General features: G+C 45.9%; 1 protein-coding gene across 3 annotated transcripts in view; it reads left to right on the forward strand.

Moving 5' to 3' along the window:
• Positions 1–19,033, forward strand: part of LARGE1 (LARGE xylosyl- and glucuronyltransferase 1) — a 438,487-nt gene extending 419,454 nt beyond the window's left edge. For 2 of the 3 annotated variants that reach the window (XM_065886982.1, XM_065886980.1), the window contains 3 exons: positions 11,606–11,752; positions 15,566–15,761; positions 18,375–19,033. In XM_065886982.1, the coding sequence (XP_065743054.1) occupies positions 11,606–11,752; positions 15,566–15,761; positions 18,375–18,572 (541 nt within the window). In that variant the 3' untranslated portion in view covers positions 18,573–19,033. The remainder of the gene's footprint in view (positions 1–11,605; positions 11,753–15,565; positions 15,762–18,374) is intronic. The other variant, XM_065886981.1, reaches the window with a different exon arrangement.
• The last annotated feature ends 4,636 nt before the right edge of the window (positions 19,034–23,669 follow it).

A 23,669-nucleotide genomic window follows, 5' to 3' on the forward strand; every position in this document is an offset into this window, starting at 1 on the left:
AGTGATCACTGAAGAAATCAAAGAGGAAATTAAAAAATACCTAGAAACAAATGACAGTGGAGACACGATGACCCAAAACCTATGGGATGCAGCAAAAGCAGTTCTAAGAGGGACGTTTATAGCAATACAATCCTACCTTAAGAAACAGGAAACATCTTGAATAAACAACCTAACCTTGCACCTAAAGCAATTAGAGAAAGAGGAACCAAAAAAACCCCCAAAGTTAGCAGAAGGAAAGAAATCATAAAGATCAGATCAGAAATAAATGAAAAAGAAATGAAGGAAATGACAACAAAGATCAATAAAACTAAAAGCTGGTTCTTTGAGAAGATAAACAAAATAGATAAACCGCTAGCCAGACTCATCAAGAAAAAAAGAGAGATGACTCAAAACAATAGAATTAGAAATGAAAAAGGAGAAGTAACAACTGACACTGCAGAAATACAAAAGATCATGAGAGATTACTACAAGCAACTCTATGCCAATAAAATGGACAACCTGGAAGAAATGGACAACTTCTTAGAAATGCACAACCTGCCAAGACTGAATCAGGAAGAAATAGAAAACATGAACAGACCAATCACAAGCACTGAAGTTGAAACTGTGATTAAAAATCTTCCAACAAACAAAAGCCCAGGACCAGATGGCTTCACAGGCGAATTCTATCAAACATTTAGAGAAGAGCTAAAATACAGCAGAGGGAGGAACACTGCCAAACTCATTCTACGAGGCCACCATCACCTTGATACCAAAACCAGACAAGGATGTCACAAAGAAAGAAAACTATAGTCCAATATCACTGATGAACACAGATGCAAAAATCCTCAACAAAATAAGAGCAAACAGAATCCAACAGCACATTAAAAGAATAATACACCATGATCAAGTGGGGTTTATCCCAGCAATGCAAGGATCTTAAATATATGCAAATCAATCAATGTGATAAACCATATTAACAAATTGAAGGAGAAAAACCATATGATCATCTCAATAGATGTAGAGACAGCTTTCGACCAAATTCAACACCCATTTATGACAAAAACCCTGAAGAAAGTCGGCATAGAGGGAACTTTCCTCAACATAATAAAGGACATATATGACAAACCCACAGCCAACATCGTCCTCAATGGTGAAAAACTGAAAGCATTTCCACTAAGATCAGGAACAAGACAAGGTTGCCCACGCTCACCACTCGTATTCAACATAGTTTTGGAAATTTTAGCCACAGCAATCAGAGAAGAAAAAGAAATAAAAGGAATCCAAGTCGGAAAAGAAGAAGTAAAGCTATCACTGTTTGCAGAAGACATGATACTCTACATAGAGAATCCTAAAGATGCTACCAGAAAACTACTAGAGCTAATCAATGAATTTGGTGAAGTAGCAGGATACAAAATTAATGCACAGAAATATCTGGCAGTCTTATACACTAATGATGAAAAATCTGAAAGTGAAATCAAGAAAACACTCCCATTTACCATTGCAACAAAAATAATAAAATATCTAGGAATAAACCTACCTAAGGAGACAAAAGACCTGTATGCAGAAAATTATAAGACACTGATGAAAGAAATCAAAGATGATACAAATAGATGGAGAGATATTCCATGTTCTTGGATTGGAAGAATCAACATTGTGAAAATGACTCTACTACCCAAAGCAATCTATAGATTCAATGCAATCACTATCAAACTACCACTGGCATTTTTCACAGAGGTAGAACAAAAAATTTCACAATTTGAATGGAAACACAAAAGACCCCGAATAGCCAAAGCAATCTTGAGAATGAAAAACGGAGCTGGAGGAATCAGGTTCCCTGACTTCCGACTATACTGCAAAGCTACAATAATCAAGACAGTATGGTACTGGCACAAAAACAGAAAGATAGATCAATAGAACAGGATAGAAAGCCCAGAGATAAACCCACGCACATATGGTCACCTTATCTTTGATAAAGGAGGCAGGAATGTACAGTGGAGAAAGGACAGCCTCTTCAATAAGTGGTGCTGGGAAAACTGGACAGGTACATATAAAAGTATGAGATTAGATCACTCCCTAACACCATACACAAAAATAAGCTCAAAATGGATTAAAGACCTAAATGTAAGCCCAGAAACTATCAAACTCTTAGAGGAGAACAGGCAGAACACTCTGACATAAATCACAGCAAGATCCTCTTTGACCCACCTCCTAGTGAAATGGAAATAAAAATAAACAAATGGGACCTAATGAACCTTCAAAGCTTTTGCACAGCAAAGGAAACCATAAACAAGACCAAAAGACAACGCTCAGAATGGGAGAAAATATTTGCAAATGAAGAAACTGACAAAGGATTAATCTCCAAAATATATAAGCAGCTTATGCAGCTCAATAACAAAAAAAGCAAACAACCCAATCCAAAAATGGTCAGAAGACCTAAATAGACATTTCTCCAAAGAAGATATACAGACTGCCAACAAACACATGAAAGAATGCTCAATTTCATTAATCATTAGAGAAATGCAAATCAAAACTACAATGAGATATCATCTCACACCAGTCAGAATGGCCATCATCAAAAAATCTAGAAACAATAAACGCTGGAGAGGGTGTGGAGAAAAGGGAACCCTCTTGCACTGTTGGTGGGAATGTAAATTGATACAGCCACTGTGGAGAACAGTATGGTGGTTCCTTAAAAAACTACAAATAGAACTACCATATGACCCAGCAATCCCACTACTGGGCATATACCCTGAGAAAACCGTAATTCAAAAAGAGTCATGTACCAAAATGTTTGTTGTAGCTCTATTTACAATAGCCCAGAGATGGAAACAACCTAAGTGTCCATCATCGGATGAATGGATAAAGAAGATGTGGCACATATATACAATGGAATATTACTCAGCCATAAAAAGAAACGAAATTGAGCTATTTGTAATGAGGCGGATAGACCTAGAGACTGTCATACAGAGTGAAGTAAGTCAGAAAGAGAAAGACAAATACCATATGCTAACACATATATATGGAATTTAAGAAAAATGTCATGAAGAACCTAGGGTTAAGACAGGAATAAAGACACAGACCTACTAGAGAATGGACTTGAGAATATGGCGAGGGGGAAGGGTAAGCTGTGACAAAGCGAGAGAGAGGCATGGACATATATACACTACCAAACATAAGGTAGATAGCTAGTGGGAAGCAGCTGAATAGCACAGGGAGATCAGCTCGGTGCTTTGTGACCGCCTGGATGGGTGGGATAGGGAGGGTGGGAGGGAGGCAAGAGGGAAGAGATATGGGAACATATGTATATGTATAACTGATTCACTTTGTTATAAAGCAGAAACTAACACATCATTGTAAAGCAATTATACTCCAATAAAGATGTAAGAAAAGAAGACATAATATGTATAATTGAACCACTTTGCTGTACCCAACGTCGTAACTCAACTATGCTTCAATAAAAAATAAATTTAGAGAAACAAACAAGCCAATTAAAAAATGGGCAGAAGAACTAAACAGATATTTCTCCAAAGAAGACCTACAGATGGCCAATAGACACATGAAAGATACTCAACATCACTAATTATTAGAGAAATGCAAATCAAAACTACCATGAGGTATCACCTCACACCAGTCAAAATGACCATCATCAAAAAGTTGACAAATAATAAATGCTGGAGAGGGTGTGGAGAAAAGCGAACCCTCTTACACTATTGGCAGGAATGTAAATTGATACAACCACTATGGAGAACAGTATGGAGTTTCCTTAAAAATCTAAAAATAGAACTACCATATGATCCCACTCTGAGTTATATATCCAGAGAAAACCATAATTCAAAAAGATACATGCACCCCACTGTTCATTGCTGCACTGTTTACGATAGCCAAGACATGGAAGCAACCTAAAAGTCCATCACAAATGAATGGGTAAAGAAGATGTGGTGTGTATATATATATATATATATATAAAATCAATACTACTCAGCCATAAAAAAAAGAATGAAACAATGCCATTTGCAGCAGCATGGATGGACCTAGGGATTATCATACTAAGTGAAGTCAGAGAACGACAAATACCACATTATATCACTCATGTGTGGAATCTTTTTTTAAAAAAAGATAACAAATGAACTTATTTACAAAAACAGATTTACAGATATTGAAAACAAACCTATGGTTACCAAAGGGGAAAGGTGGAGGTGGAGCGATAAATCAGGAGCTTGGGATAAACACCTGCACTCTACCACATATAAGATAGATAACCAACAAGGACCTACTGTATAGCTCAGGGAACTCTACTCAATCCTCTATGATAACCTATATGAGAAAAGAATCTAAAAATGAATGAATATATGTATAACTGAATCACTTTGCTGTACCCCTGAAAATAACACATTATAAAACTGTACTCCAATAAAACTAAAATTTTTTTAAAATGTATCATCTTAACCCATCTATACATTTTTAAGTGTATAGTTTAGTGGCATTAAAAGAATATTCTCATTGTTTTGCAGCCATCACCATCATCTATCACCAGAATTCTTTGTGCCTTCAAAACTGAAACTCTGTAACCGTTAAACAATAACTCCCCATTCCCTCTCTGCTCAGTGCCTAATAACCTTTAGTATACTTTTTGTCTCTATGAAAAAGTGAAAAGGACATACAGCTCAGTGATGGGAAGTTCCACACCAGAGAGCCTACACTTCTGCCCCTCTCCCTCCCTCCACTTTGGACTCTGTCAGGACAGAGGTTGTATCTGTTCACCCAGCTCTGCACTCAATATTTCTGGTCTGGCTTCATAAATATTCACTAATTAATGAATATATTATCTTAGTTATCTTCATAACCAAGCCTGTGAAGTATTTATTATCATCAGGATAAGGAAACAAAAGCCCAGAGTTAAGAAAATTGCCCCTGATTACACGATTAGTGAAGCGGTATTGAGATAGAATCGGCATCGTCCGATGTGGAAGACCGTGCTCTTTTTCCCACTCTTCAGCCTCTCTTCAAACTGGCAGCCCCTGAGAGAGACCCATTCCCGACATGTATTGAAAATCGTTTTAGTAGGCTCCTCTTGAAACATCAGAATATCTGGCCATCCCATAAGGTAGCACCTGTATTGCATCAAGGGCCTCGTAATTGACCTCCCAGCTTCTACCCAGGCGACACTACAGTCGGCTCTCAACACAGCAGCAGAGTGATTCTTTCAATACAGAAAGCAGATCCTCTCACTCAGCTTAGAGTTCCCTCGTGGCTCCCCATCTCACTAAGATCTCAAGACCTTTGTATTAGTTTCCTGTTGCTGCTGTAAGGATGCTGAAAAGGGTCTGTGGAGGCTAAAATCAAGGTGTCAACAGGGCTGCTCTCTGGAGGCTCTAGGGGAGAATCTTTTCTTGCTGCTGGGAGGCCACCCACATTCTTTGGCTTGTGGCCACATCACTCCAGCCTCTGCTTCCTAATTCCCTCTTAGAAAGATCCTCTCTGTTACACTGAATCCACCTGAATCATCCAGGATAACCTTCCTATCTCAGCATCCTTAGTCACATCTGCGGAGTCCCTTTTGCTGTGTAAGGTAACATAGCTGCAGGTTCCTGGGATTAGGAGGTGGTTTTCACTGGGGGAGAGGCGGGGGAGGCATTTGCCCACCACACCCTTCAGTGATCTGTAAGGCCCTGTATGATCTGCAGCACCCTCCCCCTCCCCCATGGCCTTTCTGGTCCCCTTCCTCTCTCTGTTCCTTACTGTGCTCTTGTCATTAGGACCTTTGCACTGGCTGTTTCCCTAACCCAGAAAACTCTTAACCCAGGTCACCACATGGCATGCTCCCTCGCTTACTCCAGGTATCTGTTTTAGATATCCCCTTCTCCATGACGCCTGCCTATTTAAAAGTACAACCCATTCTCCACCTCCGGCGTTCCTAACACCCCTCACCCAGCGCCGTTCTCTCTCAGCAGGTCTCACTTTCCAACACACTATGTGATTCACTCTTTGTTCTTCTCGTCTGTCCCCCACCTGTAAAATGTCAGCTCCCCGAGGGCAGGGATTTCTGCCTGTTCTATTTACCAGTGTATCCCAAGTGCTTCAGCAGTGCCTGGCACAGAGTGGAACAAGCGAGGAACCAATGAAAGAGCGAAGTGGGAGAATCCAGGGTGGGCGCCAGGTTTTATGAGCGCGGTCAGGCTGGCATAAGAGGGACGGACACTCATGCCGATGGCCAGCGCACATCAGTGCTTGTCACCTACCAGGCACGGATTAAGCATTTTACGTATAGGAGCTCATTCAGTCCTCACAAACACCCTCTGAGATTAATGCTGTGATCACCATCCCCATCTTTACAGACAGAAGCTGGGGAACAAAGAGGTCAAACACCCTCTGAGATTAATGCTGTGATCACCATCCCCATCTTTACAGACAGAAGCTGGGGAACAAAGAGGTTAAGTAATCAGCCGGGTTGCAAACCTAAGCCTCCCAGCCTCAGAGCCCTCATCTTCACCACTGATGAGGTGACGTCATTAGAACCACACAGCGCATCCCTGTTTCTTATTTCTCTGAGACTTTCCCGTAATCTCTTCATGCCAGGAACCTGGGCTGTTTTCCTGGTGACAGAGACCTGCCTCTAGGGCACAGGATGGAGTTAGAGAGAGAGGAAGAGAGGGAGGGTGTGTGTGTGTGAGTGCGCGCACGCACGCGTGCATGCATGTTTGTGCACACGCGGTCAACTGCCAGGGTCAGTCTTCAGGTTTGGTCATTTTAAGCACCAGGAAGCCCATCTACCTAACAGTGTACTCTTTTGTGCTGTTTCTTCAACTTAGCGCTGAGCCCCATGAAAGCCTGCAGTCTCTGGCCACCTCCGTCCCCTCAACTGGCGCAGGAAGCCTTGCTACTCACATCCCCCACCCCCCACCCCCGCAAACCCGGTCACCAGTTTTACCAAATGGGAGCAAAAAAGGCCATGAACTATTTGCATACTTGAGTAAATTAGCACGAGACGCTGAGGGGAAAAGATGCACAGGAGAGGAGATGGGGGACTTGGAAGACAGACACCACCCAGCTCACAGCCTGCTACCAGGTCGGCTCCGCCAGACTGGAAGGGATGAATTTACTGTGTCAGAAACACCTGAATTGTTTTTGACACGAGGAAGGACTCGGGGAGCTGGCTGGAGACCGAAATCAAATAAACTCTGTTTCCATAGACAGGCAGGCTGGCAAGCCAGGAATCTGTCCTGGTTGTGGGCAGTTTGTGGCCTTTTCTGAACCCTCTGCCCTCGTACTTTCTCTTGCACCAGGCCCAGCGGGAAGCTGAGCTGGGAAAGGGGACGCGAGCTCATTTGTTACTCAGTTATTCCACATCAGGCGCATGCCTGGCTCTAAATGATTATTTCATCCTCACAGCAGTGCCGATCGGTAAGAGAGGAGTGTTACCTCCATTTTACAGATGGGGAACCTGTGACTACAGTGTCGCCAAGGTCACAGGAGGGTGGCAGGCAGGACCTGAACCCGGTGCCAGCTGCCTCTGAGTCACTGTGTTTGCCGTGCTCTGTCATACCAGCAGGTTTCTCATTTACTTCTGTAGCTACCTAGGGTGTCTTTTACAAGTTTTCAGTCCAAAAATGTTCTAGTAGGTTTGTGAATCTTTTTGAAGGGGTCCTGGCCAAGGGCAAGTGGATCAATCAGGATTCTTCAGAGAAACAGAACCATAGGATGGTTAGATATGGCTGGATAGTGATTTTAAGGAATTGCGATGACTGGCGAGTTCGAAATCCATAGAGCATGTCAGTAGGCTGGAAACTCAAGCAGGATTTCTATGTGACAGTTTTGGGGCAGAATTCCTTCTTTCCCAGTTAAGCTCAGTTTTTGCTCTTAAGGCCTTCAACTGATTGGAGGAGGCCCACCCACATTATCAAGGGTAAGGGCCTTAAAGTCAACTGATTCTAAATGTTAGTCACACCCACAAGATACCTTCACAGCAACATCTAGACCTGTGTCTAAGGCAAAATGGGGGTATTATAGAAGCCTCTTCTTGGAATAGAAGATAATTCCCCCTCTCATGGTCCCTGTACATAGGGGCAGCTCTGAGCTATGCTTGCCCGTGTGAAGCCCTGGCCGGGACCGACTGTTTAACCAACCAGCTGGACACCACAGCCCAGCCTAATTGACACATACAACTAAACATCAGGAACAGCAGCCATCATGTAGTCAGCACCTAGTATGTGACAGCACTGCACTAGCACTTCTGCACGCACCGTGTGCTTCTTCTCATCAAAATATTTAACCCATGCATGAACTCGGAGACTCAGAACGGTTCAAGTGACTTGACCAAGAGGAGTGGTGGAGTCAGCTGGAAACCACGTTTCCCTGGTTACTACCGTACCGGACTGCCTTCCAAAATCTTCAGTTTGAATACTCAGATGAACGATGGGACCCAGAACCACTCAGCGGGTCAGAGCTGGCTCCAGAACACAGGTTTCTTGCCTCCCAGGCCAGCCTTTCCCACCTCGCCATCCTGCCCTCCCCTGCTCCTGGAAGATTCTGCACTGGAAACATTCCATCCCCAGGTAGAGCATGGCCACAGACCATGCAACTCCAGGTGGTGAGCAGGCCCAGCCAAGGTAGTATATGCCAGCAGGACACAGCCCAGGAAAGCCCAGGCTGCCATTTACCGTCTCAAGGAACAGATGTGCTCAGAGTCGGTGCCCTGAGACCACTTTGTTGCTGAAACAACTTCATAATGAGACCCATTCAGGACATCGGTATCAAAGCCTCCTTGAACTGAGGCTGAAACGGACTTATCTAGCGACAAATCCATCTCCATGGCATTTTGTGTTTTAGCGAGATTAAAGGGAATTTGCAGAAAACACTTGAGAGTCTGATGCTCCCTGTGCAGAGGGAAATAAGGTTTTCTGGGACTCAATTTTGTAGGGCATGCTGCTGACCGGGTCTGCTTACTCTGGACCTTGCAATATATTGGTGGTTTTGTTGCAAGCAACAGAAACCAGTGTTAGGCACTTCATTAAACTGAAAAGAAATCAAAGGGGGGGAAATGTTGAATGGTTTATCTTATGGAATCAAAGTAGGATTTGGAAAACCAATACTTGAGACCATAATAAACCCTGGGCAGCTCCGGGCCACTCTGCAGTAGAAGTCCAGAAACCTCTGAGTGTTGCCTGATGTTAGTGCAAGTCAGCTCTGTGATCTCCAGTCTCTGCATCTGTTCAGATTTCCAAGAGTGAGAAACTAATTTGCTCAGCCCAAGTGTCTACCCCTGAACACCCGGCCCTGGCCAGGTCTTCACATGTGTCAGCATAGCTCAGGGCTGCCGACTATGTACGGGGACCATGAGAGAGGGAATTATTTTCTATTCCAAGAAGTGGCTTCTATAATAACCTTGACTGTAATAGTAATTTGGGGTTTATATAGAGACCTCCATGCTCATAGATCTCTGTATCTATTGTGTATGTGTGTACACTTCACCATTCCCTTCATAGTTCAGCCCTCCTAGCCTCCCACTCCATTTCCATAGCAGTCATATCTTCAAATAATTAGCTGCAAATGTAATCTAGAGCCCCAATTTAGAGACACTTGCCCTTGGGCCTTAAGTATCCTGAGACATTTCAGATGAAAATGTAAGCACCAGGTGGGAAGACACTTTGGATGTTTTGTTCTGTATTTCCAAGTGCCAAGCACAGTGCCTGGCACGTAGTAGGTGCTCGGTGATTGTTGAACGAATGGCAACCACCCATCAGTGCTGGGACATCTTCCCTCCTCCCTCCAGGGGCTTCGCCATCTTGATCCAAGGGTATTCTTTAGACCCATATGTCCCGTCCCTAACACCCATATCTGTAAATAAGGTACATACCTCTCCTGGGGGAAAGGTAATGAGCTCCAGCTCTGCCCATGTCCAATGCAGGGTTGATATGAAAGAGAATGCTTGGCCATCAGTGAGGAAACTTCGGGTGTTTGTATGAAGTCATTGCTTAGAGAAGACAGAGAAATGCAGGCCAGAACGGGGTGACTCAGACCTCTGGTCCTCCAACCAGCTACATATAGCTCACCCAGATTCTATCTTGGTGTCATCGTTTATAAATCTCCCCTGAAATAGTGACGTGAGGCCCATATATTATTTGGTATATAGTTAACTTAAGCATAACTATAAAGAGTGAACTACAACTGATATTTGGAGGATTCCCACGTCAATTTCCAGTCCATCTCAACCACCACCTTTGCACTGGGAGCTGGTGAGACCCCTTAACCAAGAGTGGTGTCCGAGACCTGTCCTTATCCTGACCTGGTCCGGGTCCCCGCTCATTTGTTGCTTCCAAACCCTGCTGCCGGTCTTCCTGGATGGCCGCTCTGTTCTTGTCCCACGCTGGCCAGGGCTAACATATTACTTCCTCGTAGGGTGACTGCTCTTTGCAGACCAGCCCCAGTCCTGCATAGGCACAGGCTCAGAGTCCTGTTTAGTGAAAGTGACTTCAAGCAGTAAGCAGTTGTATTGCTCTGGAGGGCTGCCGCTTCCGGTATTTTTGCAAAATGCCTTCAACGCCTCGCATTACCCCAAGGAAGACTGCTTTCTTTGTCTTCAGAGATAACGGGCAGACGGCCCAGGCTGGCCTGAGACCTGAGGGTCAGTGGTCTGAGCAGGAAGCCCGCATGAAGTATCCAAGCCACGGCCAAAGAGATGCTGGAAGGTGAAGCCAGGGAATAGGACAGCACTGCAGTGTAATAGGGACCGTTTGTCACTTCCAGCCTGCCATGTGCCAGGTGTACCAAACAGTACTAGTATTTCTGTTACCTTGTCCGGTCTCCACAGCAGCTCAGGGGCGAGTTATTATTGCCCCATCTTAGGGAGGAACCTGAGGTCATGAGAAGCTAAATCACTTGTACGACATGGCAAGACTCCTAAAGCGGCAGAGCCAGGATTCAAATCCTGTCTGTGTTCATTGCAAGCCTCGTGCACTGTGACCTTTCTGGGCCTTTCTCTCTTTCAAAGGTTGGCCACAGAGCTGGGCCATGGCAGATAAATCCATAAGGCAGGACATGGGTCAGAGGAGCAGAAGGCCAGGCTCAAAGGCCAGGAGTGAATGAGAGGATGAGGGATAGCGGAGCTCTGGCGCATCGGCTGCTGGCTGCGTGGGGTGTGGCTGGCCATTTTGACGGCTCAGGATCTGAAGGAGGGAAAGGATGGAAGAGTCACAGAGACGGGACCCACAAATGCCCAAGGTGGCGATCACCTCATTAGCTTTATGTCCAACTCTCCCGTGGCCAGTGGTGCACTGGGAGCGTGTGGCCGACCCAGCGGACCCAGCAAGTGGGCAGATCTCCAAACCCTGTGTGTCCCGGACGCTTGGCTTTTGCACTCGTCTCTGACAGGGGCACACACTATGAAAGTGAGGGAGGGTCCCCAGCCTCTCTGTTCACTCTCCAGGAAGACTCCGCTCTCTGGTCCAGAGACAGCAGGGCTCCCGAGTGGCGTTGGACCAGCTACCTGGCCTCCCCGGGCCTCGGATTCCCCCATCTTTAACCCGAGAGGCTGACCCCTCCCTGTGCCAACCACCTCCACTCCATCCCGTGGGGAAGGCCTCTGCCTGGCATCACAGGGACCCTGTCTCTCTTCCTGCCCACTCTCCAGGAAGTCTGTCATCCAGCTCGACCTTGCCAACACCAAGAAGGTGACGATAGTCCCTGCGTTCGAGACGCTGCGCTACCGGCTCTCCTTCCCCAAGTCGAAGGCAGAGTTGCTGTCGATGCTGGACATGGGGACCCTCTTCACGTTCAGGTGAGTGGCCCTCACTGCCGCCTCCTGGGGGAGGGGCAGCCTGAAGCCCTTCTCACTCCTGGGAACCCAGGCGCCAGAGCTGCTGGCCCAGACAGTTGTCATGGCATTAGACCATTTTAAGGCCCAAAATAAGCACCGCTGGCCCCACACTGTGTGCTTGGAGTGTTGTTTCTCTTCCCACGTGCCATGCGCTTTTTGTACACGTGTGATCAACCTGTGTGTCCACGTGCAAGGACAGGAACGCTGGGCAGGGCAGTCAGCTTATTTCTTTTCCTACTTTACTCAGTTTAAGTTCTGCTCCCGTCTCCCGGCTCTGATTCCTCTCTTGGTTTGTTTGTCCATTCAGTCATTTGGTAAGCGTGTTTCGTCATGTTAGTGCTGTGGAGGCTGTCTCCCTTTTTCTTGTGGGTGGTCTGTTCTCCGAGGTCCTCGGGCCTGGGATGGGCAGCAGTAGCTTCAACCACTCAAGTCATCAAGGCGACTCCAAGGATGGACACAACAGATGTGGCAGCTGACTTTCCTGTTGCCCGAGTGACAGTTTCGAACAAACCTTTCATTTCCCTGATTTCCTAGAACCCTAAGTCCTGCAGAAACATCGCAGAAGAGCTACCCTTCCACCTGTCCAAAGGGCCCAGAGAGTCTGCAGGATAACACAGGTGCTGATGGCTTCTGTCTGCAGGGGACAGGCTACAGCATTCAGGGTAGCGCCCCTGGGCGGGGGAGTAGGAATCGTGCTCGGTCTCTTGACAGAGCAGTTGGAAGAAAGAGAGAGCTGCGCCCTCCTTCTGCTTCCGTTTTAAAGAGAGACCTCCCTTTTGAACCGTGTAAGAATGCCCAACACTTCCTTTGAGCTAAAGAACATACGTTTCTAGGCAATCTGAATTTTATTGGAAAGATCATAATAACTTAGGCTTTCATACCACTATTAAGTCACTAGAAGTTTCTGGAAGGTTTTCTCAAACATTATTTTGTGAAATAATTTTATCAGGTAGGTTATTCATGCAACAATTCAGAGATGCTCCCTTTTCACCTTTTATACAGATAAAGGGACTGAGGAGTGGAGGGGTCCTGGGGGAGCCAGGACTCAAACTCCAGCCTTCTTCCTCCCTCCAGAATTCTGGAAAGTAGCCTCAAAGAGTTAATACCCCACCAACCAATCCTCCTTTCTTTTTGGAAAAAAAACAATAACTACCATTTATTGAGTGCCAGGCACTGTGATCAGCTCCTTTAATCCTCACAACAAATCCATGAGGCAGATATGTTGTCCCCATTTTACAGATAAAGAAACCGAGGCTCTGAGAGGCTACATAACTTGCCAGGCCACACAGCCAGTATGTGACAGAGCCTGGATTCAACCCAGGTCTGAGGAACTACAGAGCCTGTGCTCTTAACTGAAGTACCATCAGACCACTGATCAAGTCCTGAATTTTCTTACCAGTGTTTGAAGATGCATGCAAAAATAGAGACTCTAGATGCCATAGCCTGATTGGCTGACCATCCAGCAAATTTTCAAGACATCCTTCCTTCCTTCTCCATCCCCAGATCATTTAAGAACTCATTTCAAGGCCAAGTCCGTGGGCCTGAGAGCTGGGGTTTGGCCTGCTGTGTCCGTGATTGCTGCTCTGGCCAACAGCTTGCAAGCCACCATGCCAAGTGCTAAATTACAGACCTTCCCTCTGAGAAATTGCTTTTGTCACCTTCCCTCCAAATGATGAACTCTTAAGCCTCCTAACAGCTGAAACCTACTCCGCACTGCACCTGGAATGAGAAATCACCCACACACCTACACATCCATCCTCCAGGGCAGCGGTTCTGAGTGTGGTCCCTGGGCCACTAGCATCAGCGTCCCCTGGGAGCTTGTTAGAAATGCCAGGTCTGAAGCCCCACCCCAGATCTACTGGATCAGAAACTCTGGGGGTGGAACCCAGATATCTGTTAGAAAATAGTCCTCCAGGGGATTCTGATACACACTCACGTTGGAGAACCTCTGCTCAAAGCGGAGTGCCCCACATCTCCTCTAAGCAACATCCCACAAGGTGCACCCAGGAAACCTCTCTCATCACTATGTTTGGAGGCTGAGGATGGTCTCAGAAAGCAAGTCCTGGAGACCACTGTCTGCTGGTCTGACAGCAGGTTTCTTGGGGCATTTTCTGAAGCTTTTCTTTCTAGAATGTTCTTTTTCTTGGGCCCCATCTGCTGTTTCACTAGAGCCTTGGCCTCCTGCCATCTCTTTGGAGCTTACAGAGGCACATTCCTGCCCCACTAACTGGCTTCTGTCTCAGGTACCTCTCAGGCTTTTAGAGTACTCATTCATTCGTTAATCGGTTCAACTTAGTGCACAGCCGTTGACTACTTGCTCTAGGTATAGGCCAGAGAGTGTGGTGACAGTGACATATAAGAGAGGTAACCCGGCATCGTGGTTAAAGGTCCTGGCCCTTGAGCCAGGCTGCCTAGGTTTGAATCTCAACTCCGCCACTGCTATTTGTAACCTGACGCTGGGCACGTAATAAGAATTTAAAACTATAGGTATAGCATGTACAATATAACCGGTATAGAGTAAGTCCTTACTAAATACTGGCTTACGATCATTATTGTTGCACGGTTGTGTTCATTTTTATTGCTATATAACAAACTACCTCAAGTTTCGAAGCTCAAAACAATACAAATTTATTATCTCACAGTCTCTGAGGGTCAGAGGTCCAAGCGTGGAATGGCTGGATTCTCTCCTTCGGGTTTCATTTGGCTGAAATCAAAGCGTGGGCAAGGCTGCAGTTGTCCCTAGAGTGTATGGTTCTCCTCCAGGCTCACTGGTCATTGGCAGGATTCCTTTCCTTGTCATTGTAGGACTGCCATGTGGCCCCCATAGGCATCTCACGCATGGCTTTTTGCTTTCTTCCAGACTCAGATTTAAAGGTTCACGTGATTAAGTCAGGCCCACCCCCCATAATCGCCCTCGTAATTAATCTAAAGCCAACTGATTAGTAACCATAATTACATGTACTAAATCCCTTTTGCCCTATAATGTAGCATAATCACAGAGGTGATACCATAGTCACAGGTGCTGCCTCAAGAGGGAGAACATTATACAGGGCAGGGTCACCCAGAAGAGAGTCTTCTGCCTTCCACAATGGTCCCTGGTAGGAATGACCCTATTACAGACTAACATGCAATTCCATATAAACGACAGAGAGCACTCCAGAAAGTCACGTACCCTTTCACAGTGATAGCCTCTTCATTAGTAAAGGATGTAGACAGTGGACTGTATTCGTTGCTGTAACAAGGTACTACAAACTGGGTGGCTTAAAGTGACAGAAACTTATTCTCACCATTCTGCAAGCCAGAAGTCCAAACTCAAGGTGATGGTGGTTCCTGGCTTCCTCCAAAGGCTCTAGGGAAGATTTCTTTTGTGCCTCTTTCCAGCTTCTGGTGGTTGCCAGCAATCCTTGGCGTTCCTTGGCTTGCAGGTGTATCACTTCAATTTCTGCTTTCATCTTCACATGGCATTCTTCCTGTGTATCTCTGTATCCAAAATTTCCTCTTATAAGGACACCAGCCTTTGGATTAGACCCTGCAATAATCCACTGTGACCTCTTCTTAACTTGATACGTGTGCAAAGACCTTCTTTCCAAATAGGTCACGTTCTCGGGTACTAGGGGTCAGGGCTTGAACATAGCTTTTGGGGGGGGTGGGGGACAAAATGCAACCCACAACAAGGACTATATCAGCACGTAGCTCTTCGTCCTCCAAACCAGCAGCATTTGGAAAGCTGAGCTTCCTTCCCTCCACTCAGTGGCTTTTCTCCATGTGTCCCAGGTACCACGTCTGGACTAAAGGCCACGCGCCCACAAACTTTGCCAAGTGGCGGACCGCCACCACGCCTTACCGGGTTGAGTGGGAGGCCGATTTCGAGCCGTATGTTGTCGTGAGACGGGACTGCCCTGAGTACGACCGGAGGTTTGTGGGCTTTGGCTGGAACAAGGTGGCCCACATCATGGAACTGGATGCCCAGGTGAGAAGAGTGGGACGTTATGGACCCGGTGCTTTGGGGAAAGGGGAGGCCTGGATCTTAAAGCTGGAAGGGCCTTGGAGATGAGACGCGGGGACCAGAGAAGGAACACAGCGTGTTCAGGGATCTAGAGTGAGAACATGACAGTACTCATTCTCAGGACTGTTGATTCCCAAACCTTTTCTCTTTCTTCTCCCTTGGGTGACAGACAGTTGGGTTCCCAGCCAGGACTCAGGCACATGTGAGTGTCCTGTGACAAACCACTTCACCCCCTCATCCTCATTCAACCCAGTGACGAAGACAAGCAAATGATGACCATTCATCACTCAGCCTGTGAGTCATGTAACTGACACAAAGCATTCTAGCAGTTCGGTATAAATGACACAAAGCATGCAGCTGAGGAGCAGCTATTTATTCTGCCCTGTAACTAGAAGAGTGATGATGTTCAGGCTGTATTTAATCATGAAACCTTTTCATTCACTCAACTAATACTTAACTGAGCACCTACTTCAAAAGAAATCTCCGCAGAATTCTAATAGGTTAAACCAGGGGTCTGCAAAGCTTTTCTCCAAAGAACCAGATCGTAAATTTGGGAGGCTTTGTGGGGCCTGCAAGTTTCTTTTTCAACTACTCAGTTCTGCCATTGTCGTTCAGTTGTAGACAGTATCTGAAGAATGGACGTGGCTGTGTTCCAATAAAACTTTATTTATTAAAGAACATGCAGCCGGCCAGACACACCACAGCTCGGCAGCCCCTGTGTCAAACAAACAAAAGCAAAGCTATTCTGGTTCAGTTAGGAGAAGGATGCTTAGGCCCCTCGACCCCACCCTTTGGTCTCTCTGAAGGCACCTCCTCTTGGAGCACAGTGTAAATATTTCTCAACAGGGGCATCCTGGATTCGGAAAAAGCAATGGATGCTCGGTGCTGGCTGCCCTGAGTCACCTGGAGAACTTTCCAACAGTTCCAGTGTGTGTGAGAACAGTCCCAGGTGATTTGAATAAACCTCTAGGGTTGCAAACCACTGATGTAGATAGAAGGTTATGGAATGGTTTCCATATTTAACAAGGGAGAGCACGACCTTTCGTGTCCGTTTTTTCAGTCTTGGAGGTGCTCCAATGCTGCTCAGAAACAGAAATGCTGAGTCTGCCTCAGCTTCTGCTTGAAAGAAATGTTGTAATACTCGTGCATCTGGCAGTGTGGTGAGGTGAACTGGTTCAATAAAGTTCGTTTTTCCAGCACTGAGACCTGGGCTTTGTTTTAGACAATTTTGACAGAACTCTTGAAAATGTGTTGCATATTTTCCTTGCTCTGCCAAACATAATTTTACTCTTTCCAGTGATTTAGGGAGATAATGAGTACATACCTGACAGGTAATCCAGCCACACCTGTAGGAGCCGTTGGGCTCGGTAGGGCTGTTTGTCCCCATGTGAAAAATCCCAGACAGCTAAGCTCCGGGAGTTCTTGCATTTTCTTTTCATGGTTTTTCCCACTCCTTCCTCACCATCAACTGTCATTTCTGGCTGCTGTCAGTGTTCCTCCACGTGTAACAGCTACCTTTCCCCATCTTGAGGTTTCCCTTTGAGTTTATGCTGATCTGCTCTGGGCTGGGAAACTAGATGACCAAAGCTTATCAGACATTCTATCCAAAATCAGAGATTGTAATTCTGAGTGCAGCTGTGCTGGTTCTCCTTTGAGTTACACATCCCGAATTATGTCACCTCTTTTAGCTATTTAGAGGCATTTTATTTTTTATCTGAGTTCCTATCTATATTCTGCAATAGTGGAGGATACCATACGATGATTCATAGTAAGGCTGTGTGGGTGAGAAGTTTGGTGGGGTTTTTTGTTGTTTTTTTTTTTTTTTTTTTTTGGTACACGGGCCTCTCACTGCTGTGGCCTCTCCCGTCGCGGAGCACAGGCTCCGGACGTGCAGGCTCAGCGGCCATGGCGCACGGGCCCAGCCGCTCCACGGCATGTGGGATCTTCCAGGACCGGGGCACGAACCCTTGTCCCCTGCATCGGCAGGCGGACTCTCAACCACTGCGCCACCGGGAAAGCCCTTTGTTTGTTTTTTGTTGGGGTTTTTCTGTTTTGTTTTTGAGAATTTAGTTCTTGATGAGCTTCCGTCCAGTGGAGCATCTTTTTCCTCCTTCCTTTTTTGTCCCCTCTTTTGTACTAATCTGATGAGACTGTTAAGTCTCATCAAACCCTATGAGAAGTCACATAAGCAGACATCACTTAATCGAGCAAGAGAATCTCCTGTGGCTTGTGTCATTCTAGAGCAAACATGTGGGTGTGTACTCACACTTAATCAGGAACGTTTTATGGGCCATAAGCTCTGCCCAGCACTCTCCATACATTACTGGTCGTCTCTCAAGGTGGGTATTATTACTTTCACTTTATAGATGGGAAAACTAAGGCTCAGAGAAGCCAGGTAATGTGTCCAAGGTCATGGAGACAGCCCTGAACTGCTCCCGTCCACATGGTGGTGCTGCCCTGCCTCCTGGTGTCATTCGCCACTTATTCCTTTGTTCGGTCAGGCGGCCATCCGCTTGGGTGTTCATCATACATCACTGGGGGCTCTGCAGGTCTCACACTGCTCTTGTCTGCTTCCAGGAGTATGAATTCATCGTGCTGCCCAACGCGTACATGATCCACATGCCTCACGCCCCTAGCTTCGACATCACCAAGTTCCGGTCCAACAAGCAATACCGCATCTGTCTCAAAACCCTGAAGGAAGAGTTTCAGCAGGACATGTCCCGCCGCTACGGCTTTGCCGCCCTCAAATATCTCACGGCCGAGAACAACAGCTAGCACCAAGAAGCCCATCACAAGGGAGAGACGTTCTACAAGGGGGAGAGCCACTTGCTGTTTGGGGCCCAGCCTTCAAACTCAAATTGAGCACCGTTTTTGGTTTGTTTTTATTTGTCTCTTTGGCCCAACAAAGCTGCCCTCACTACGGAGATCTGGGACAAGGATCCGGCCAGTCCCTCTCTGGCCCATGACCCATCACTCCCAGAGCGTGGGCAAACAGCCCACCTATGTGGTCTCTCCAAGGATGGGACACAGAGGGTGAGAGGGAGCAAGGGGGTTATCCTTCCGCAAAGGCACACCACCAGGCAGGTCTTCAGGACATTCTCATTGCTTTTTTTTTTTTTTTTTTTTAAAAAAGAGAAGGCAGGGTGTAGGGGTTAGCCATCCAAGGAAATAAAAGCAAAAATGTCTCTTCATCAGAGAAGACTTTCTTCTTCACCCTGCAGTTCAACTGGGTATCCAAAAGGAGGGCACACCAGTGATCAGAACTGTTCGGGGAAAACCCAGTGGGGACAGTGTACTCGGCAGGACCTAGAGGTGGGATTGCTCGGTTCTTTATCCTCAAGGTCACTCTTGTTTTGTTTTGGGGGATTTTGTTTATTTGTTTATTTTTGGTCTGGGAATCCCAACTAGAAAACCCGATCCTTTAAGGCTCTGAAGGGAAAGCAACTGCCTTAGCTGACATCCCTCTATCAGCAGTGGCCCAGCAAGGAGGACGGGAGTCTGCGGCCAACATTTACATGGGTCGCCTTCTTCGGGATGGTCACCGAGGCCCCATGACCTCGAATTCCCTACTCTCCAGAATCCAGGGGCTACGATGGGGACCATGGAAGTACAGAGACCAGCTGTTTCACAACCAGTCACATTTTCTATTGGCAGTGACTGATTCAATGGGGACAGGGCTTTAAAGGGACGGTTTCCATGCACGCGAAAGGTACGAACCTCTCAGGCCTTTAGAAGAACTTTCGTAATTCACTCGAGCCCGGTCCTGAAGATTCACAAGCCCGTTTGGAGAACTTCGGGAAGAATGTGTTGGGCTCCACTGTGTTCACACGTCCACTCCGCTGCAGCTGGGACGAGGTCATGACCTCAGGCGCCCTTGGGGACCCATCCAAGGGTAGGCCAGCACCTTTACCGTTACACAGATTGAAGGGACACTGGACTTTTTAGCCATTTTCTTGAATCTTCAATGTTAATGTTGTGTTTACATTGATGAGAACAAGAGTCAGGCTCTGCCGGGCTGTTTGTATCAAGTTGCAGTGTGACCAGCAACAATAAACGAAAGTACAGACTGTTTCTTCCCCACTCCCCTCCCACTCTTGTAAGGAGCTACCGGACACACTCCCGTGTAGAGAGCAAAGTCGGTAAACAGCAACTTTACACTTTCTGTTCTCCCGTTGTGTTCTCTCATTACTTGAACTTGAACCTCTTTTTTCTCTTTGCCTGAGGTTAGATCTCACTTCATGCTCCCACCCTCAGAGCATTTTCACATTTTCCATTCAGCTTCTGTCTCAATACTGAAGGCCAGACGTTTTAGGTAGCAGATGTGGGCCAGCAAGGGAAACCGTGGCGACTGTCCTGTTAATCGTGAAACGCCGCAGCAGCAGCCTGATTCATGAGAGGCCCTCAACGCGTTACGCAGTCACGTGCATTCACTCAGATTTACTGAAAAATTTAGGAAAACCATTAGGACTGATCCTCACACAGATATGCGTAAGTTTGTGTGTGTGTATATGTCTCATGTGTGTGTGTGTGTGTATATATATCTCTCGCATACATAAATTACATAGATAGTATTTGTTATTACAAAAGTTATACATCAATACCGTAAAAAGCAAAACATCACAAAAGTATTCAAAGTTCATGTTAAAGTTTCCTTTTTCCATTGGTGTGTGGGAGCCAGCTTAGACCAGCTCACGACAACTTACTGTGCGCATCTCTTTCCTACTCCTGTGTACAGAGACATCACCTTTATAGCGTGAAATCATCCGTGATTGGAGTATTTACACCATGGAAATCAGAAGACATCACACATCAGGGCCCTGCCGCCCTGAGAGCCGGTTGTTAAACATCTACCCGCACGCCACTGCTTCTTCCTCTCCCCTGTGCACACACGCACAGGCACTCAAACTTTCATATGCTGACAGCCCTAGTTCCTCAGTGTTGAAAATCAATCTTTAATTCCCTAAAGCCTTTTATTTTTAAAATCTTTTCATGGCCCCTGAATCAAGCCACCTTGCTTCTTCACGTGCATTTCTGTGGGCATAGTTGTGACCATATAATCTATTATCATCTGAAGTGGGTCAGCTCTGAGAATGAAGGAAGGTGCTAATTACTTTGAGACAATAGGTATAAATTGGAGGATGGTGTAGCTTCACGTACGCTGAATTTATTAAAGCCAGAAACTGACACTTCCACACCGACAAGAGGAAATCCTGTTTCCCCCAAGACAGGCGCCTGACACTCTGAAGCTAGTCTCACTTAAGGCTAGAACTCAGATCGTGGCTGATTCCCAAGTTCAACACAGAGGCTGCCAAGCCGGTGGAGGCTGAGGTGTGCAGCACCAACAGCGTGAATTCCCAGAACTTACATTGAGGGCAGCAGCGCTTGGCCAGCCCGGCTGGTGTGTGGGGAGCTGTAGCCACTCGGGCAGAGACAGTTGCTACAGATACTGATTCCTTCGTGTCAGTTCCCTGGGGTACAAGACGCTCGTGAACGGGGCACACTGATGTCTTCATGCTTAAATAAGCCAAAACCACCTTGGCTTTCAGTTGGGAGGGAGGACAGGATTCTCTCCTTTAGCCCCCACAATATTCAGTGTCCAAGGGACCACTGTGAAGGGACCCTGGGCATGCAGTAGCTCGTTGAAGCCTTGCGGCATAAACAGCAAAGTGACTATTACTGTTGATTGATGAGGAAACTGAGTGAGCTCTGGGAAATTCAGTAAGTCCCCCAAATGCACATAGTCAGTACATGGCAGAATCAGAACTTAAACCCAAGCCTACTTTTTAAAATCCAAAGCCACGTAATCTGCAACGATGCTCTCTTCCCCAGCAGAAAAGAAACATACTAAGTATTGGCGGACAAGAGGATTTGAACCTATGGAAGATGATGAGATTCCTAAGTCCTCGTTCACCATCCAACAATAACCACACAGCCTAGACAGCAACCCCTCCTTAGATGCTCCAATTCTTGCCACGCTCGTGGACTTTCTCAAAATTCATTTGAAATAGACCTGGGCAATCTATAACCATATTTAGACAGCTGAGATCAACTAGGAGGGCAGTAATTGATTCTCTGAACGCTTCTCCTGGGTTGTTTCCTAGATTACATGGCACAGGTAGAGACACTAAGTTTCAAGCTCCCCTTTGGACCTCATCAGCATGCTGTTTCCAAGTGAGCTCTCCAAACGCACTGAGCTGATTTACAGAGGACGTATTTGCCGAGTTGACTAATAGCTTCTTTGTACCCCATCATGAAAGGACAGACCCTACTTTAATTCTGTTCCTTTCAAAGACTCTACTGTCTTTGAGTTAAGGCTTCATTTGTGGTCACCAGGCCTTTAGGGAGCTCTGTGTTAGTGGAAGAAACGTGATTAAAATCCCCTCTCAGACACGGCTCCCGCACCCTCTTGGTGAAGATAACAAGAGCTACCATTTACTGAGCCAGGACTTCTCTGGGAGTTGGCACTGATGGGTCCTCACAGCAACATTATAATATAAGGAAGGTATTTATCATTATCCCCATTATTTAGCTAATGGAACCGGTCCTGAGAGAAATTAACGTTACTTACCCGGAATCACACAGGTGGTTAATGGAGGTGCTGGGATTTGAACCAAAATCCAACTGCCATCAGAAACCCACGTCTCTCCTCCGTACGCTGCTGCCTCCTCGTACGATACAGAAATCAGTTGGGCTGCCGGGCTTATCCAGTCGTATCTTCGTGTAGTTCATGATGATATGCTTTTTTTTTTTTCCCCTTGCTTTTTTAATCCTAAGGGTTTATTTTCCAATTTAATGCCATTAAAGTTTAGGAATATAGGGTTTCTGATTGTGAATATTTGATGGATTTGGTCATTGGTTTATTCCAACACATTCGATAGTCTTCAGAGACAATATCTTCTGGAATGAAAGAACGTCAGTCAGTGCTGGAGAAGTGTTTCCCACTTGGTTCCCAAGGTACCAAGACCATCTGGTCAATGAGGCCGGGACGCTGTCACAAAATGATTGACAGGGCCTGCTCAGAGCAGAGTCTTCAACAGATTCCTGGGTAAGTTATGCTGCTGTGGTTTTGAAGGAAGAAAGTCAGGGCTGTAGTGGCATCAGAATAATGTCATCATGCTCTTTATCACTTCTTCTGTATTCCACACAACTGAGCATCTACTGTGTGATGGCCACGCGAATACAACAGTGAACCAGGCAGTCTGTTTTCATGTCGTGTAGAATTCTCCAGTTAGCTGAAAAGCAAAAAGACAAATACCAAGATAAGTTCCGCCATATTACATTCCTGTAAACCGTTTATTTTTAAACTTATAGTGCAGAAAAGTGGCAAGAATAATACAAACAACTTCATTTAGGTTCACAAATTGTTAACATTCGGCCGCATATGCTTCATATCTCTCTGTCTATAATACTTTTCTAAAACATTTGAGAGTGAATTGTATATGCCATGCCTCTTTAAATCTGAATATTCTAGGATGTATTTTTTTTTTAAAGAAACAAGGACATTCCCTTCGATAACCACAGTGCAGTGATCAAATTCAAGAAACTGAACAGTTACAGTACTATCGTCTACCATACAGTCTACATTTAAAGTTTGCCCATTGTTCTAGTAGTGTCTTAACATCAGTAACCCCTATCACTCCTATCCCTCACCCCCACTCCTGATTCCAAGATCCAGTCCAAGACACATTACATCTTAGCTGCCCGTAGTCTGTAATTAGGAACAATTCCTTTGTCCTTTTTTGCACCTCATGACAGGGACATTTTTGAAGGGTACAGACAGTTGCTCACTGCCTTAGTCTTATTAGAATATTCGCTACATAGGATCCTAAAATATAAGAATTTCATATTAGCTATATGACTTAGATTCAGTAT

Source organism: Phocoena phocoena, chromosome 11 (genome assembly GCF_963924675.1).
Source record: "Phocoena phocoena chromosome 11, mPhoPho1.1, whole genome shotgun sequence".
NCBI classification, from domain to species: Eukaryota; Metazoa; Chordata; class Mammalia; order Artiodactyla; family Phocoenidae; genus Phocoena; species Phocoena phocoena.